The following is a 17,285-nucleotide window of genomic DNA, read 5'->3' as shown; positions in this document are numbered from 1 at the left end:
TAGGAGTCAATTGGTACATGAAATAAGGATAATTATTCTGCGATTAAAATTTGAGATCAATTTTATCTCATGTTTGATTGGAGCTATTAATTAATGTCGAAATTATTTTATCTCAGGATAAAATGATCTTAGAATATTCCAACACCTGAAATATTCTTGTTTATCCTATCCCGCGTACTAAAATATTATCAGTTTCTAGTTTCTTCTCCATGCATGTAACGTACATCAAAAACTCCAAACCCGTCAGTTTCACATTAATTGCTGAGAATAACAATTCAGTCCAGGTAGCTCTAAGTTTAGGGTGATTTTATGGGATTTGAAGAAATTTCATAAATGAAAGAGAACTTACGTGAAAGCTTCTAGTTCTCTCCAGGTGTGAATATTAATTAATTAATTTCACTTTTATTCATATGTCATTATCTTCAAACTGTAGACTAAGCTGATTAATATTAGTCATGTCATTGATCTCTACTACTAGGTGAAGTAATTAAATGATGCTTGTGGGCTATGATGCAATTGGACCGTTATAATGGGCTTGGTGTAGCTTTGGGCTTGAGTTAAAACTTGTAAAGCATTTGGGCCGGCCCATTTGTGGTATGACTAAGCTAGAAATATACACTTAATTGCACTATTTCTCCTTTAAATGGGCTGATTCTTAATTTTTGTCTTTTTAATGGATTGATCTTTAATTTTTCTTTTCAAATACACCGGTCTTTCATTTTTTCCCTTAGAAATTGGACTTACACCAAGCAAGGCATAAGTTGTGGATATTATGATACAGAAATATAAATTTATATTCCACAAAAAAGTTATTTATCTCGGAGATAAAAATTAAAAAACCAACACAAAATAGGAGGAAAAGTGCGATGACCCAAAAATATATGTATAAAGATTTTGCGTTTACCCAAAGACTTTTTCTCTTGTAATCAATCAGATTTTCTAGAGATAGAGTTGAGAGATGTTGGATTAAGATTTTATAAGCCATCAAAAATGTGAAAACCAGCTTATATAATGGAATAACTTAACGATCATCAATTGAAAAACACAAACTTATAAACTCTAATTAAAAACAAAATCAGGAAACATTTTTTATAAAATCATGAAGAACAACTCAATTCACAGAACACAAAGATAGGTGATCGATAGCTAGACAGCTTTATTTCTAAAATAAATAAATATTCTCTTTACGAATCTTCTCCTCTTCCTCTGGAGTAAAATTATTTTCGATATCAATTAAATGCTTGGATCATTACATCCGTCAGGTCCTTATCGTCAAGATAAGTAGCAGCTAAGAGAAGATCATATATAACCGACTGGCGACTGGTGCACCTTCACGAAATCCTTATCAAAATTCTTCGACTGATCTGCCGAAACACCTTTCCTCCGAGTGTTTCTTCCGGTATTCGATCACTTTGGCCATTGTTTTTCCATCAACATTATTCAGGGGAATGGCGTTAGAAGCACAAGCCCGCATCTTGTACGATGTGCTTGATGACTTGTGACCTCATAGCTAAGGCCTCATCGAATTTGAATTCTTCTCCATCGTTAGTCTTGCTAGTTATGAGCTTTTGTGAAAAATGGAGAGAGCTATGAATGAATGATTTCAATACATGAGGCCTAGCTTGGTCTTTTATAGTGTATTAGGTTTTAATTACTTTCCAAATTTGTAGTAGGAACATGGAAAGCAAAATACTACATAGACCAAAAGTTATTATTTTTCTTCTTATTGAATGTCTAATAAATCTGCCTTACAAAATCTACATAAACCATCTCAGATTATTAAGATAAAGGAATATTATGGCAAGTCAATTCAAAGGAAAGTTCAAGAAGTCATTACATAACCAACAAAAGTAATCGAAAAACTAAACCAATTGTTTAATAATTGAAAGAACCAACTAAAATTAAAATTGAAAAAAAGACTATAGATTGGTTTGACTTGATTTTTAAATTCAATAAATCAATATAATTAATTTAGTTATTCTTTAATATAAAAAACAAATCAAATCGATCTATATACCCTGTATAGTCACCCAAAGAAAAGAACTACTAGGTGAAGATCCATCGAAATTTGTTGGCTAATTTGATTAGCCAAGTCATGTATTAATCTCATAGCCATAGACGATTTCATCGTCACGAATGTCATAATAATAATTGTAGAAATCAAGAATCAATCATTAATTAAAAGATTAATTAAGGTTCGAAGGTCAATTTAACTGATATATATTTAAAAAATAAATTTAGATACTTTTTTTTTAGATACCAAATTTATCTTTTCACCATCATTTAAAAAAAAAATATAACTAACTTTAATTTCTTTCCAACATAATTTATAAATCAATCAAAACGAACCAACAATTCTACAAATAGGAACAACACAAGATAGAACTAAAAAAACAAAATAAATAAATAAAATAGGATATAGCTAACTAGACAGTTTTAATTCTAAAATTAAAAAAAAAAAGAACAAAAATTTGAAATAACAGTAGTGTTATAAAATCATACAAAAGCTCAATCATTCTTTGCGGACCTGCTCCTTTTCCTCTGGAATAAAATTATTCTTTATATCAAATTTTTCATATATTTTTTCTAGTGTTTTTCCTTTAATCCTATCAACAACTTCTTGACACATTACTTCCTGCAACATCTCCTTATCGTTAAGAAAATTAGCAGCTAGGAGTTAAGTGTTTTATTTTTTATACAAATTGTATCATACAATGAAAACTTACAAGTTAATCTGAAATCTCTACATAAACCGTATGTGATGACCGTATAAGATTAGGTTTTGTATCGTGTTTGTGTAGGTTTTGCAAAAGGAATCTTGCTATGTTTGATAAACAAGAAAATGTCACTGCTATTATTAATAAATATAGCTCTAATTTCAACCTAAGCTTGCCAACTTATGTTCATTCAATTATTCGATTTTAATTGCTAATTTTTACATTTTGCAGTATGTTTAAACTCACAAAAAGAGATTGATCAAAACAGTCTTAACCTGTACAAAAAAGGTTATTCTCAGGGAACATCAAATGTGTAAAATCTGTACGTACTACACTTGTCAAAATAGACATGTTTACAAATTTTAATTTATAAATGAAGAAAAGTTCATTCAGTCCAAATTGAGTGCCTGCTAGAGGTTTGGATTCTTTGTAGATAAAAATTAAATGTGCAAACCACCTTTATAATAAATTGGAATAACTTAATGATCATCAATCAGAAAACTCAAAAGTTATATATAAACTCCAATTAGAAACAAAAACGGGAAACATTGTGACAAAATCACCAAGAACAATTCAATTTAAAGAACACAAACATAGGAGATTGATAGCTAGACAACTTTATTTCCAAAACTAAATAGATAGTAAACATAGGTGACAAAATCAATTAAGGGTGCAGCCAAGAATCTGATCTTCACGAATCTTCTCCTCTTTCCTCTGGAGTAAAATCATTCTTGATATCAAATTCTTCACGTATTTCCTCTGGGGTTCTCCCTTTGATCCTATCAGCAACTTCTTGGATCATTACATCTACCAACTCCTTATCATCAAGATAATTAGCAGCTAAGAGAACATCATATATAACCGAGTGGTGCACCTTCAAGAAATCTTTGTCAAATTTCTTTAACTGGTCTACTGAAACACCTTCCTCGGAGTGTTTCGATCACTTTGGTCATTTATCGACATGAGACAGGGGAATTGTACTATGTGCTTGATGACTTGTGACCTCATAGCTATGGCTTCATCGAGTTTGAATTCCTCCCCATCGTTAGTCTTGAGAGTTATGAGCTTTTGTGAAGACATGATGAAGAAAGTTGGGAGAATTATGAATGATTTCAATACTTGAGGGCTAGCTTAGTCTTTTAATTATAGTGCATTAGGTTTTAGTTACTTTCCAAAGTTGTAGTAGGAAAGCAAAATATTACATAGACCAAAAGTTATTATTTTTCTTCTTTTTGAAAGTTTAGTAAGTCTGCTTTGCAAAATCTACGTAAAGAGCACATAGAAAGAGAAGTGAACAACTAATATTGTTCGTCATATTATTTTATGTGTATGTTAATTGTCCTCCCAACGTGAATAATCTAAGTGGAGAGACTATTCTAGATCTTATAATTTAGAGGTGAAACTTAAAAGTAATAGACTATTATCTTTCAACAAAAAAATTGTATTGCGACTCAAATTTTAATATTTTGTGTTGTAATTTAAATTATACTCCCTCTGTCACGATTTATTTGTTAAATTATGACTTGACACATCTAATAAGAAAATAATGATTGATATAATGAATTTATCATTTTACCCCTATTAATTGATAGGGTCCCAAATATATCTACTCATTACATTTTTCAAAGACATTAACTTAAGGCCAAACCCATCGGTGGCCCCCTAAAGTTGGCACCAACTTTCACTTAGACACCTAAACCAGGAGATGTTCATTTTAGACACCTCAAGTAAGGGTCGAATGTGTCATCTAGACACTTTTTTGACATTTGGCAACTCGTGTGTTTTCCACCTCTTTGAGGCGCGTAGAAGCTGTTTTTCTTTTTAAAATTTTTTTTTTTTTTTGTTCTTCTTCTTCTTCATTTTAACACTCCCCTTTCACCTCCATTATTAGCAGTAGAAGAAGACTAGCAAGTGCACCTAAAAAAACCATTCTTTTTTTTTCTTTTTTCTTTTTTTTCCCTTTCTTTTTCTCTATGTAGCTGCTTGTTTTTTTTATTAACTTGGATGTATGTATCGCGTTGGGTGGGGGAGGGGTGGGGGTGGGGTGGGTGGGGTTGGGAAGATGACAGCGGGGTGGGTGGGGGGGTTAATAATTGTTAATTTTTATTTTTTGGATAAAAAAAATACCACGTGTCATTAAATTATTGGTCATTTTTTTCTATTCAAAAGATATTATTTGATAATTATTTTTTATGCCACGTGTCTTTATTTAATTTATTGTTTTTGACACGTCAGGCGAGTGTAGTACACACACTTAATATATTTTGGTGATTGTCAAAAAAGTGTCAAAATGACACATCAGACCCTTACATTAGGTGTCTAAAATGAACATCTCCTGGTTTAGGTGTATAAGTGAAAGTTGGTGCCAACTTTAAGGGGCCACCGATGGGTTTGGCCTTAACTTAATGTTAATAAATTGATGAGGGTAAAATAGGAGGAAAAATTGTCCTTTCTTGAACTGTCAAAAATGACAAGTAAAAATAGAAATCAAATTAGACAATATTTGACAAGTAAATCGGGACAGAGGGAGTATGTTTTTTTTTTGGTTTCCCATCCGATATTTGGAGTCTGCATTGAAATTCCAACTAAATTCGAATCGCGCATTGCAGGACCCATTTAAGAATGACGCTTCCAACAAAATTTTATTCATACGCAATACTCGAACCCAAGATGCGAGGGAGTATGTTCTTGCGAGTCATAGTGAATTGGAATAATTAAAAGAATGAACCGTTTGGTCAAATGTTCAAATCGAAAATAGCCCAATTATTAGTTAATTATCGAGAATCTCCATTTGGTCATTAAGTAATCAAACCAATGAACATTTGACCATTAACTAATCATGTCTATGTCTACACAGATCTTCTCCACTTGGGTAATCTTGAGCTTATTGATTTTCTTGGAAATATTGAAATTATAATATTTAACATTGCTGTAAATGTGAAATATTTAGAGTGAATAATATATCTAAAGAATTAAAATATTGATCGGAGTTTATGATATCTAAATTGATATCGTCTTCCACGTAAACCCCTTCAACCAAGCTTTTTCTATAAGACATGCTATGTTTTCTTCCCCACTTCTAGTAGGTTGATGGTGGAGCGTTTGTTTTAATTTTGTTATGATCTTTGCAATAAATTTACGACCTTTTTTTAGCACCTATTATCAGCACCCATTTCCACTGCAACAACACCAAAGACGAAAAAAAAACAAGTACAACCTGTAATAACATTACACAATAAAGGCCAAATTGTTTTGGAAACAATTTTTCATGTTATTTGATATTATATAGAGCCCGTTTGGATAAAACCAACTTAAAGCCCCTTTTTAGCTTTTGGACGTGTTTGCCTAATGCTGACTTTAAGCCATAAATTTCTTAAAGTCAGTCAGAAATGAAAAGTTAGGATTCCTAACTTTTTTTTCCAAAGTGCTTAAAGTCATTTTCTTTGACCATGGAAATTACTTTTATATCCTTTATATTTTAACTAAATTCTCAAACTACCTTTTTTTATTCTTTTAACCCTAAAATTCACATCATAAGCACTTTTATCCAAACACTCAACTGCTTATTTATAAAAATAACTTTCAGCACTTCAAAGTTCTAAAAGCACTTTATACACAAAAGTTACTTTTTCTAAGTCCATCCAAACGGGCTCATAGTCTCTAATATATTCTAGCAGCCAAAAAATATCAATTTCAGAACAAAGGATGCCGCTGTTATAGAGAGGTCTAGCTGTACTAAACAAAGCACTATAACAATGACAAATACAACTGAATTTTAGCAATTGTCTCTAACACTGTGAATACACAGGCAGAGAAAGAAAAAGAAGATTTACGTGGGATGAAGAAGAGGAAGCAATTGATGTAACGGCAAGAGAGGGGCCTTTTGAGTTTGATGAAGGTAAAGGGGCTAGGGTTTTAGTGCAAAGACCCTGCCTCACATGCCATATACCGATTTTCTCTAACGCCGCCGCTAGCAAGTGTTTGCCGGAGCTGTCATAGGCAATGTTTGATTCCCCGGATACTATAACCCCAAAAGAAGCCGCCGGCTCATACCGGAGATAGGCCTTCACCATTGGTTACTGTGTTTCCTTCGTTTTTCTTCAGCAATGGTGTGGATGTGGATGTGGTATCAAAGCTAGGGTTTAAGCGCTACTGTTCTCTTCTTTTTTTTTCCATGTAAAAGGCTTTCAACGGTTCAAAATAGCTCAAATATATCTTTTAATTATTTTTGAGATCAAATATATCTTTGTTGTTATTTAAAAAAGACCATAAATAACGTTTCACTTAACGATAAGGATGGGAGTAGTATCGAAACTGGGACAATCGGACTGATATCTATTGAAACAGGATCGGAATCAGCCATGAAAATGATGGTTCCGTCCGGAACCGGACCATATCAGTACCGGTATGGATCGATAATTACCGTAATTTCAGTTTTGGTCCGATACACACCGGGACGGACCGGACCGGTATTTTAGGGCATTTACGAAATCATTTGATGGGTTGTTGTAAAAGAGAATTTTTGAAAGCTAACGCGATAGCGGATGCAATAAATAATGGTACGCCCCTTCCTGATGCATCTGTGGGAGTAGGGAGCTCTAACATGGTTCAATCGACATTAAACCCTTCTAATTTTTCTGGCCCTAGTACACAACGTTCATATAGTAAAGAAAGAGATTTAGAAGAATTGGCTAAAATGATTGCTATTACTGAATTACCTTTTAGTTTTGGTGAAAATCCTGATCTTGTTCATTGTATTAGATTAGTATATAATCCTTCGTTTAATGATTTTTCAAGAAACACTATTAAAAAGGTCGTTTTTGATTATCAAGCCAACATTGGTAATGATTATTTTACAATTATCGGTCATTGAATTGATGAAAATTTAAATTTACAAAAACGTATTTTGGGTTACAAAAGTTGTGAAGTTTCAAAAATCGATGCTTATATTGCTCAAACTATTATAGGAGTTACAATTTTTTTTTGAAATATCTAATAAAATAATGAATGTCACTTTAGACGATGCTTCTAATACTACATTCGTTGGTGATACTTTACGAGGTGTACTTAGCCCTATTTATACATTCTAAAACTTGGTAGCGAACCAATATGCTCGAGTAATAGTAAAATATCTAAGACAACGGTACAAGTAACCTAATTGGAAATCATAAAATATATGAGAAGAAGTTTTCCACAATTACTAAAAATACATGCAATGTACTTTCAAAAATCACAGGTTAATACTTAAAATCCAAATTTATCTTCTAAATTTGACCATTTGAATGCTCTATTTTCAGGCAGCAAGGAGAAAGAGTTATCAGTACAAAGCTGTTGTCATTTAAGAAATTAAAACTCATCATGTTGCAATTCAATATGATTGGTAATAATGAAGCACATGCTAGTTAGGGCTACAAAAATACCCAGTGAAATCCCACTATGTAGGATCTTGGGAGGGTAGAGCCTACGCAGACCTTACCACTACATCGTGAAGGTAGAGAGGTTTTCGAAAAACCATCGACTCTAGTGTGTCAAACCCAAGTACAAGTGTCTTTACAACTCAATAACAAAATTATATACAAATTTTATATCAAAGTTTTAACCATACTTGCTGAAGTTGTATGACCAAAATTTTTACCCCCACCCCTCCCCTCCAGATGGAACACTAAGAAGTGAAGGCATATAGAAAGGTACAAGTGTAGTTGAGGTTATTAGTCATGACCAAACATGTCCTCCATCCGACTTCTTTTGTTTCTTCTTTCTCTTCTTTTCTTGTTTTGTATCCTCCCTTTCTTCAGTACGTTTCGCATTGTGTGAGCGTATCTCCAATAATTTAGTCTTTTCATCTCGAAATACAGCATCCGACCGCAAAGACTTCAATTGCTGAGGAAAACAGAAATAGTCTATTCACATCTTTCTGAACTTCGAAATGAGGCTGACAAAAATCAAAATAGCAAAGGACCTACCTCGGAATGATCCATTCCAGCAAGGTTGAAGCCGATAGTATCTTTGCATTCCTGTGATAGAATTCATGTCAAAAAATGGAATCCCCTATGTCAGTGGTTCTGCATTTACAAGCTTAATTTATACAGCGATAATAGAATGGGGTGAGGTGTGCAGGTAGTGAAAGTCATGGAGACATGGTTGAATAGTTTCAAATTTCGTAAAAGAAAAAAACAAGGAACATCTTCAACTTTACTAAAATCTCTCAAAAAGTCATAGCAAATGTGTTCATCAAACTTACTTTGGCTTTTGCAGGAAGAATGTCACCTAGACGGGTAATGAGGGGTCTGGCGGAGACAGTTGAAACCAATTGGTGATGATGAAGTTGCACTAGCACTACTGCTACCCTACAAACAAGCTCCAACTGCAAGAACAGTAGAAGGATAACTACTGTAAAATTCAAGATTGAACATAGCTTGTAAACAACACAAGACAAGAACTTCATTCAAGCAAAGCATACTTTGTACGATTACAAGTCCAGAGACATAATACTACCTAGTTGAGGTTGACATGCAAAAATTTGCTGATTGCTGATTGCCTTACTTTACGGGGGAAAAAAACAGAAAAAGAAAATTGTTGATTGCTACTGAAATTTCGGATTCTCCACTCTTCTAGAGATTGACCTTAAAGTGAGAGATTCTATTCAATTTCTTTGTTTTCAAAAGCTCAAACACAGTATTTGTGCTTTATAATATAAATAGATGCAACAAACTTTACATCTCCTTGAAAAAAAATATTAACCTTATCTTTTGCAGAGGTCCAACTCTCAAGGTACGACAAGAGGTCCAAAGCATCAGAAAAGGGTAAGGCCTGCAAGGATTATTTAAAATATAATCATATATATAAGACAAAATCAAAATTGACAGGATACAGACCATTTAAACTCAATTGAACAGACAAATCCAAAGAGATAACCAAATGTTAATGTGTAAAGCTTGGTAAATTGAATTATGAATTTTCTGGAATTGAGTAGGTAACACATTATTGGAGTGACCCTCATCTCAAGCATTTGAGCAAGAATAAAGTAAAGTTGTGTTTTTCAAAGATGTCATTCAACAAGACACTAGATAATATAAGATAGGAAAATATTGGGGGTAGTTTTTTTCCCTGGGTAACACATGATGTAAGAATGGCCACATAAGGTAATTTTTGGATGCCTTCCAAGCAGATGGATTCAAGACACGATATGAATTTTGAGCAAACCACACAACCATGTAAACTCAGTTAAGTTTTGTGCCAAAGATGCCACACAACCTTACGCATCCAATTGACTCCATTTCAACCACAGATAGGCTCCAGGAACAAAAACATACTAGTGTCCATACTCAAAGCAGGAAGTTCGATTATTACTTGATTATATCTAGTAACAACTGAGCCGAGGGTTTTTCGGGAACAGCCTCTCTACCTCCACGAGGTAGTGGTAAGGTCTGCGTACACTCTACCCTCCCAGGACCCCACTTAGTGGAATTTCACTAGGTGTGTTGTTATATCTAGTAACAACTATCATGCATATCCATCATCTAATGGTCTAATCTACACCACCAGAAAGAAGGGTCCGATCTGTTTTTAAGTCATTTGACAGTTAAGGCGGACGTTTAGTTGAAGTGCTGATAACAATCCTTAAAACCCTCTGAGATTGAAGTTATGATTTCCATTTGGGCTAGTTTCAGATTAATTTCACCACCCTCAAAAGGACGGTTTATCATTAATTGTGTACCATCAGAAGTTAAATGGGACGTACCAATAAGCTTCCCATTATCAAAAATAAACCTAACTGGGGGCCACAATCCCTGGTAGCAATTTGCCAACTTAAGTACAATAAAATATGCATGGTCAAAGATTTAAACTCGAGTGTATGGAATTGTAATGATGACATTTGAATTGAAACAGTTAAATAACATTTTCAGGTCAGGAAGTAATTACTAAAAAAAAAAAACTTTCCTAATTAAAAGAAATCTTCAAAATAATCACTTACCATCAACGTTTGCTCCAGATCATTAGTATGAACACTAGACAATGCACGAAGAACATAATCAGAAGGAGAAAGCCCAAGCATGAGAATATTCGACCTGAATTCTGAAACTCTGCCCTTTGATTTGTCCTCCTACATGTAAATATAGTATTCGCCATTCAAGAAATTACCAAGTCAAAATTTTTTATAATAATTTCTTTTTTAATAAATATAATAATTAACTAGCTACTTATTACCCACCACATCCAGTTACCCAGCTCCAAAGAAGAAGACAAAGCAAGGAAAAGATACATATATTTAGATAAGATAACCACCTCTTTGACAACCTTTATTTAGTCACTTTCTTTATCAAAATCTTGTTCATAAGTTACACTGAAAATATTTTGGATAATCCAAAATCATTTTATGATTGTTGTATTAAGTAGGCTAAGTCTATACAAAAAGAAAACATCAAACCTAAAACCACTACAATTTAATTTCATTCTTCTAATTCTTATTCCAATGAAGGAAGAACAGTAAGAAGATGCTTCCAGGGGTAAGAAGAAAGGAAACCTCATGTTCAGCAATTCGCTTCAGTTCCGCATTTGCCATGTCCAGTGCTTCAATGATGGAATCTGTGGCAGTAAGAGTTTCTTGAGTCTTTTTCCCTGCTAATGCCACAGCTCCCTCCTCTGGAAGTTCTTCCTTTGGTCCATACTTATTCTCAAATGCATTGTCAATGTCTGATTCAAACATCTCTTCCAATCTCTTTTCTTTCTCTTCCTGCAAATCCAAATAGCAAACTTCTAATTACTTAATTGAACTGTCTATAATTGATGCAGTATTTAAAGACATTAATACAGAATACCTCAATAAAAAATGGTTCTTCAGTACGATCCCAACGGCGTATTGACCGATCATGAGATCCTGTAACAATAAAATCACCATGGTTGCTCATAGCAAGACACCAAACTTCCGCGTGGTGACCTTCAAGGGTTAAAAGCAACTCAGACTTGTCAGCATCCCAATACTTCACCAGGCGATCTTTCCCCACAGTAAAAAAGTAATGGGTGTTGCGCACAAACTTAACTCCCATAATACTGCCATGAAAAGAGAGTATCAGCATTTGTTAATTGCTAAATGTTACATAGTTGAATACTAGATTACTTAATGTTGTAACCAAAGCACCTATCAGCATGCGCAAAAAGTGACTTATGACAATCCCCGAAAACTAGACCCCAAATCTTCACATTTTTGTCCGCAGAGCCAGTGACAAGCAGATCCCCATCTGAAGAAATATCCATACACAATACAGGCAGATTATGCCCATAGAGTGATAGAAAGAACTTGAGTGAATCCATATAGAAGACCTGAAAACATATGGACATCATAAGTATTAGGTCTAAATAAGAACAGACAGAAAAAAGAGTCTTGACATGAAATAAAACATAAAAGCATTCAGCAGACTACAAAAAACAATGATGCAACAGAAAAACAATCTGATTTAAAAGTTTCAACAGTGTAATGAAAACAACCTAGAATTCAAGCAAGACAGAAAATTCGGTAGCTGATTTTAGGATCTTGTCTCAGTCTCAAACCTTTTCCAGGCTGTTCAAATGGGTCTAAGTTTGAGAACAAGATGTATTAGGAAGTAGGTTGATTTTTCTAAGGACCCTAAGGGCTAAACCTCAGTTTTTTCTGTTCAGCTTACTAGTGTAACACTATAACCAGAAAAATCATTGTTTGATTTTGCTTGAGAAGTTCTGATCTTCTTCTATTACTTTCAGATCCTACTTCAATGTGTAACAGTTTCCTGCTTTCAGCATCACCAACAAACGTAGCTCACACCAACAATGAGCTCTACGATAAAAGATCAAATATATCCTTCATCAAGATGAAAGGCTAAATTTTAGCACTCCTTGGTCTCCCAACTGTTTACAGTAGTAGTTATTTGCAGTTTCTCATTCCAGTAATGTTAGGAAACCATGTCCTAGTTTATGGGGGCTGCTATCTTATCAGTATTGTATCTAAACTATGTTTATTCCGTGAAATCTTAGCAGAAAATTATTCCATCTTTGAGTACTTTAACTCAAGAAATTGTAGGTTCTCTCTTAGCGAACCAGCACCATAGGTTGTATAAAAAAACATCTGATTTCATCTTGCAGTGTCCCATAACTAGATCCATATAAGGGGATCATAACAAAAAAGCATTGGGAAATTACTAAATGTTGAGGGGAAAAGGGGGGGGGGACCCGATGCACAACGCATTCTGCGTTAGAATGGTATAGGGAAGGGATGCACCCCAAGGGATGTGATGTAGACAATCTACCCTAATGCAAGCATAAGTGGCTACTTCCATAGCTTAAACCCCTGACCTATAGGTCACATGGGAAATTAGTCAATTACTAAGTGTAACCAATGAAAAATGTTTTTTTTCTATTCATAAGCTTAGAGGTAGCTCGTAAAGCATCACAAATAAACATATGGTAAATAGGAAGCAATGAGCAAGCAAATGATCAAAATTAAACTCAAAATTGAATGGAAAGATAGATGGTGAACAGCACAATTGCAAGGCCTTAAAAAACTGATACGACAAGCAGCATTTGTTTCTCAAAACATAAGTACCAAATAATATTTCCACCCACCATCTTCTTCATTTTTGAAAAGGTAACAACTTGTATATATAGCAAAAATCAACACCAGGAGTGAAGAGTAATTACAAACTCCAAAAAAAGGAGCCAAGAGATTTGATCAGATAATTTCACAAATACTTTCATAATGAATACTTCAAGTCCCAAGAGATGAGAATGTCTAACTTTAAAGTCGTTCTTCAGAAATCAAAACATAGACAATTCAAACAAGTTAGACTGTTACCTTTACTGTATTATCCAACAAGGCAACAGCAATAAATCTACCATCAGGGCTCGCAGCAACAACTAGAACATCATCATTCATTTTTAAGCTCCTTGCAGGAGATGCAGTTAAATGCTTAGACCCCTGTATGTAGATAAAGAGAGCCCATCATTATTCACCAGCAGGAATAGAGGTTCTTTTATCCCAGCAGAAACTAGTGCATGTCAAAAGCCAAAAGCGAGGTCGTAAGAATTCAATCCGATTTTTTATTTTTTATTTTGAAAATGAGAATTCAATCCAATTTCATATCAAGGATTTGACATATTTTATATTAGATAAATTCCTATTCAGGTGAGATCCTCAGTATGCTGATCACTTCCATAGAATTACTGAAGTACAGGAATCAGCTATTCTATGCTACTATTTCTTTTGTTTAAAAGCACTATTATAGGCCTCTTTTTAAATAAGTATAACAGCACCATTATAGCTGTTAGCAATTATATTAGTACATGTGGTTAAGTGTAAATAATCTTTTTCACTAAATATCTTTTTCATAGGAATCCAAGGATCCCTCTCCTAAACCATCCAACAACATGAAATCCCAACATTTGGAAGCAAAGTGCAGTTAACAGCACTACACTGTCAAGAAAGATGGAGGTGCAGAGTAATTTAGATAGCAAAGTCGAATTACGCACTTCACCAGCCTTTTGCACCATTTGAAATTCCCAGAATTTAATGTCGTGATCGGCACTGCCAGTGAGAAAACCTGTCCCATCTGGAGTTAAAGCAATAGACTGAACAGCACCACCATGGGCTTCCACTACTTCCACACAAGTACCACTTCTAACGTCAATAAATTCCAGGGTCCCACCCTTTGTACCAACAACCGCATACTTGTTACCTGGAACAAAGAGTCCACAGAGACCATATCCTGAATCAATTGTGCGGAGGCAAGAACCAGAAGTAGGGTTCCATATTTTAATTGCACTGTGACTAGTTGACATCAAAAGAGTGTTATCTGAGCTGAGAGTAACACTTCTGACATCAGCGCGATGCCCCTGAAGCTCAATAACACTCAATTTACTAGTTGAATTGCTTTCTATAGCATGAAATTCCAATAAATTATTATTCAAAGACAAAGCTAAGGTAGCCAGTGAATTCTTTGAAGTAACTGGGGAGAAAGAAATTGAGGAGATCTTCTTTCCAGCCCATAGGGTCTGATGAAGCTTGAAGATATCCAGGACTGTAACAACAGGATTGCTGCCTCCTTCAGCTCCAACATCTGCCTCTCCTTTTTCCATTGCCTCAAGGCCTTCTTTGGCAGCTTTCTTCTCCTTCTTTCTACTGATTCTTCTTTTCGCTTTGCGTTTAGATTCAGACTCATCCAGCACACGGAATATTTCCACTGTCTTCCCTGCAACTTGACAAGCCAGCAGGTTTCCAGACTTGTTAAACCTCACTGTTGCAACTCTATCCTTGCTTTGGCGCTGAATTTCACCAAATGAAATCAGTACTTCCCATTTGTTTTCAGTAGGCAATTCCTTGTTTGCATCTGTTTCGCTTTTGTTAGCAATCAATTGTCCATCACTTAACTCATGCTTTATCGTGTAAAAACGAAGTTCAGGGTCAGCAGAACCGGTGACCAGATATCTTTCCTCAGGGTCAATATCTATGGACCATATTTCACTATGATGACCACTTATTATCTGCATGCAATGTTGAGTATCAAGATCCCACACCCTCAAAAACTTGTCCTTAGAAGCCGTGACCAGTTTTTTGCCAGAATCTAAAAAAACAAGATCTGTAACCTGCAACACAGATGACAATGAAACAAAATTAGAAATTCACTGGTAATATATGAAGTCAGAAATGGAAGTACGCTATGCCTAGTTTAAAGATAGTATGAACCTGATCACGATGTCCTCGAAGGCGGAACAAGCCAGTCTCACCCACCACATCCCATAAAATAACATCATTATCTTTGCTTCCTGATGCTAGTAATGATCCAAGCTTATTATATCGAAGGGCTGTCACAGCACCTTTATGCCCATTCAGCGTGGTTTCACATATCCCTTTCTCGGAATCCCAGATTCTAATGCTTCCTTCAGCATAACCACTTGCTATCTGCAATTAAGTCCAATTTATCACTACTAAAACCTTTAAAACAAATCGTAAGTTTCACAATCTTTTCCTATGAAACAAACCACTACAATAAACAACTATAATGAGTCTGACCTAACAAACAGAGCGCACCAAAATATAGACCTCAGAACACATCTTGACATTTTAGCTTTCCTGCTTTCCTACGCTCAAATTATTTTCTATAACGCCTTACATTTTAAGATACAACTACATCTTAGATGGAAGAGTAGCATAAATGCAGAACCTGTATCACTACAAATAAATCATTTAGGAAAAATACTTTTTAATAATTGAAAAATCCATTGATTTCAGTTTTGAAACTCAATGATAATGTAATCGCCCCTCTATGCTTCTTACCACAAATGCCAGATTTGATTTACCAATGTTGACGCGAACACGTGATGTGCCCATACCACACGTCATGCACTCTACACTACCTTTACTGTAGAACCAAAGCCCTAGGAGCATATAGGAAAAAATACTTATCTGGATAAAATCATACTTGAAATAGTTTTTCCCGATTTACCATACCTGTATCAGAACTTATCCAAAAACCAAATCAATCAATCAAATACACCTGAATCCCAAACTAGTTGGGATTGGCTATATGAAACCTTCCATGTTCATTCTGCCTATTTGGACCCATTCCATTCCACTACATAATAAATTCAGAAACACACTACCTAATCTAAGTGAAACAGTAACAAGTTGTTATAGAGAGGTCTAGCTGTACTAAACAAAGCACTATAACAATGACAAATACAACTGAATTTTAGCAATTGTCTCTAACACTGTGAATACACAGGCAGAGAAAGGAAAAGAAGATTTACGTGGGATGAAGAAGAGGAAGCAATTGATGTAACGGCAAGAGAGGGGCCTTTTGAGTTTGATGAAGGTAAAGGGGCTAGGGTTTTAGTGCAAAGACCCTGCCTTACATGCCATATACCGATTTTCTCTAACGCCGCCGCTAGCAAGTGTTTGCCGGAGCTGTCATAGGCAATGTTTGATTCCCCGGATACTATAACCCCAAAAGAAGCCGCCGGCTCATACCGGAGATAGGCCTTCACCATTGGTTACTGTGTTTCCTTCGTTTTTCTTCAGCAATGGTGTGGATGTGGATGTGGTATCAAAGCTAGGGTTTAAGCGCTATTGTTCTCTTCTTTTTTTTTCCATGTAAAAGGCTTTCAACGGTTCAAAATAGCTCAAATATATATTTTAATTATTTTTGAGATCAAATATATCTTTGTTGTTATTTAAAAAAGACCATAAATAACGTTTCACTTAACAATAAGGATGGCAGTAGTATCGAAACTGGGACAATCAGACTGATATCTATCGAAACAGGATCGGAATCAGCCATGAAAATGATGGTTCCGTCCGGAACCGGACCATATCAGTACCGATACGGATCGGTAATTACCGTAATTTCAGTTTCGGTCCGATACACACCGAGACGGACCGAACCGGTATTTTAGGGCATTTACGAAATCATTTGATGGGTTGTTGTAAAAGAGAATTTTTGAAAGCTAACGCGATAACGGATGCAATAAAAAATGGTACGCCCCTTCCTGATGCATCTGTGGGAGTAGGGAGCTCTAACATGGTTCAATCGACATTAAACC

General features: G+C 34.9%; 2 protein-coding genes and 1 pseudogene across 2 annotated transcripts; all 3 read right to left on the bottom strand.

The window, feature by feature from the left end:
- Window positions 1–1,060: 1,060 nt before the first annotated feature.
- LOC129875057 (SKP1-like protein 1) lies at window positions 1,061–1,631 on the bottom strand (annotated as a pseudogene).
- Window positions 1,632–3,408: 1,777 nt separating this feature from the next.
- LOC129872674 (SKP1-like protein 1B) lies at window positions 3,409–6,790 on the bottom strand. The gene is made up of 2 exons (XM_055947603.1): window positions 6,551–6,790; window positions 3,409–3,591 (listed from the first exon to the last, which is right to left on the bottom strand). The coding sequence occupies exons 1-2, from the start codon at window positions 6,788–6,790 to the stop codon at window positions 3,409–3,411; spliced, it is 423 nt and encodes a 140-aa protein (XP_055803578.1).
- Window positions 6,791–8,031: 1,241 nt separating this feature from the next.
- LOC129872851 (uncharacterized) lies at window positions 8,032–16,836 on the bottom strand. The gene is made up of 12 exons (XM_055947788.1): window positions 16,494–16,836; window positions 15,430–15,645; window positions 14,217–15,329; window positions 13,543–13,665; window positions 11,857–12,038; window positions 11,537–11,768; window positions 11,242–11,451; window positions 10,693–10,821; window positions 9,459–9,527; window positions 8,959–9,081; window positions 8,681–8,731; window positions 8,032–8,597 (listed from the first exon to the last, which is right to left on the bottom strand). Exons 1-12 carry the CDS (start codon window positions 16,731–16,733, stop codon window positions 8,430–8,432), a joined length of 2,856 nt encoding a protein of 951 aa, XP_055803763.1. The 5' UTR covers window positions 16,734–16,836; the 3' UTR covers window positions 8,032–8,429.
- Between the last annotated feature and the right edge of the window lie 449 nt (window positions 16,837–17,285).

The sequence above is a fragment of the Solanum dulcamara genome, chromosome 11 (assembly GCF_947179165.1).
Source record: "Solanum dulcamara chromosome 11, daSolDulc1.2, whole genome shotgun sequence".
NCBI lineage: Eukaryota > Viridiplantae > Streptophyta > Magnoliopsida > Solanales > Solanaceae > Solanum > Solanum dulcamara.
The sequence above is the reverse complement of the archived record's forward strand: the minus strand, read 5'-3'. Positions and strand labels throughout refer to the sequence as shown.

Excerpts from the sequence above, each read along its gene's own strand:
- LOC129872674 (XM_055947603.1), bottom strand. The coding sequence starts at position 6,790 with ATGGTGAAGGCCTATCTCCGGTATGAGCCGGCGGCTTCTTTTGGGGTT. Across the intron at positions 3,592-6,550 it reads CTTCCTCTTCTTCATCCCAC|GTGCACCACTCGGTTATATA; the intron begins GTAAATCTTCTT and ends GATTTCTTGAAG.
- LOC129872851 (XM_055947788.1), bottom strand. The coding sequence starts at position 16,733 with ATGGTGAAGGCCTATCTCCGGTATGAGCCGGCGGCTTCTTTTGGGGTT. Across the intron at positions 8,732-8,958 it reads TTCTTCCTGCAAAAGCCAAA|GAATGCAAAGATACTATCGG; the intron begins GTAAGTTTGATG and ends ATTCTATCACAG. Across the intron at positions 8,598-8,680 it reads CTGGAATGGATCATTCCGAG|CAATTGAAGTCTTTGCGGTC; the intron begins GTAGGTCCTTTG and ends TGTTTTCCTCAG.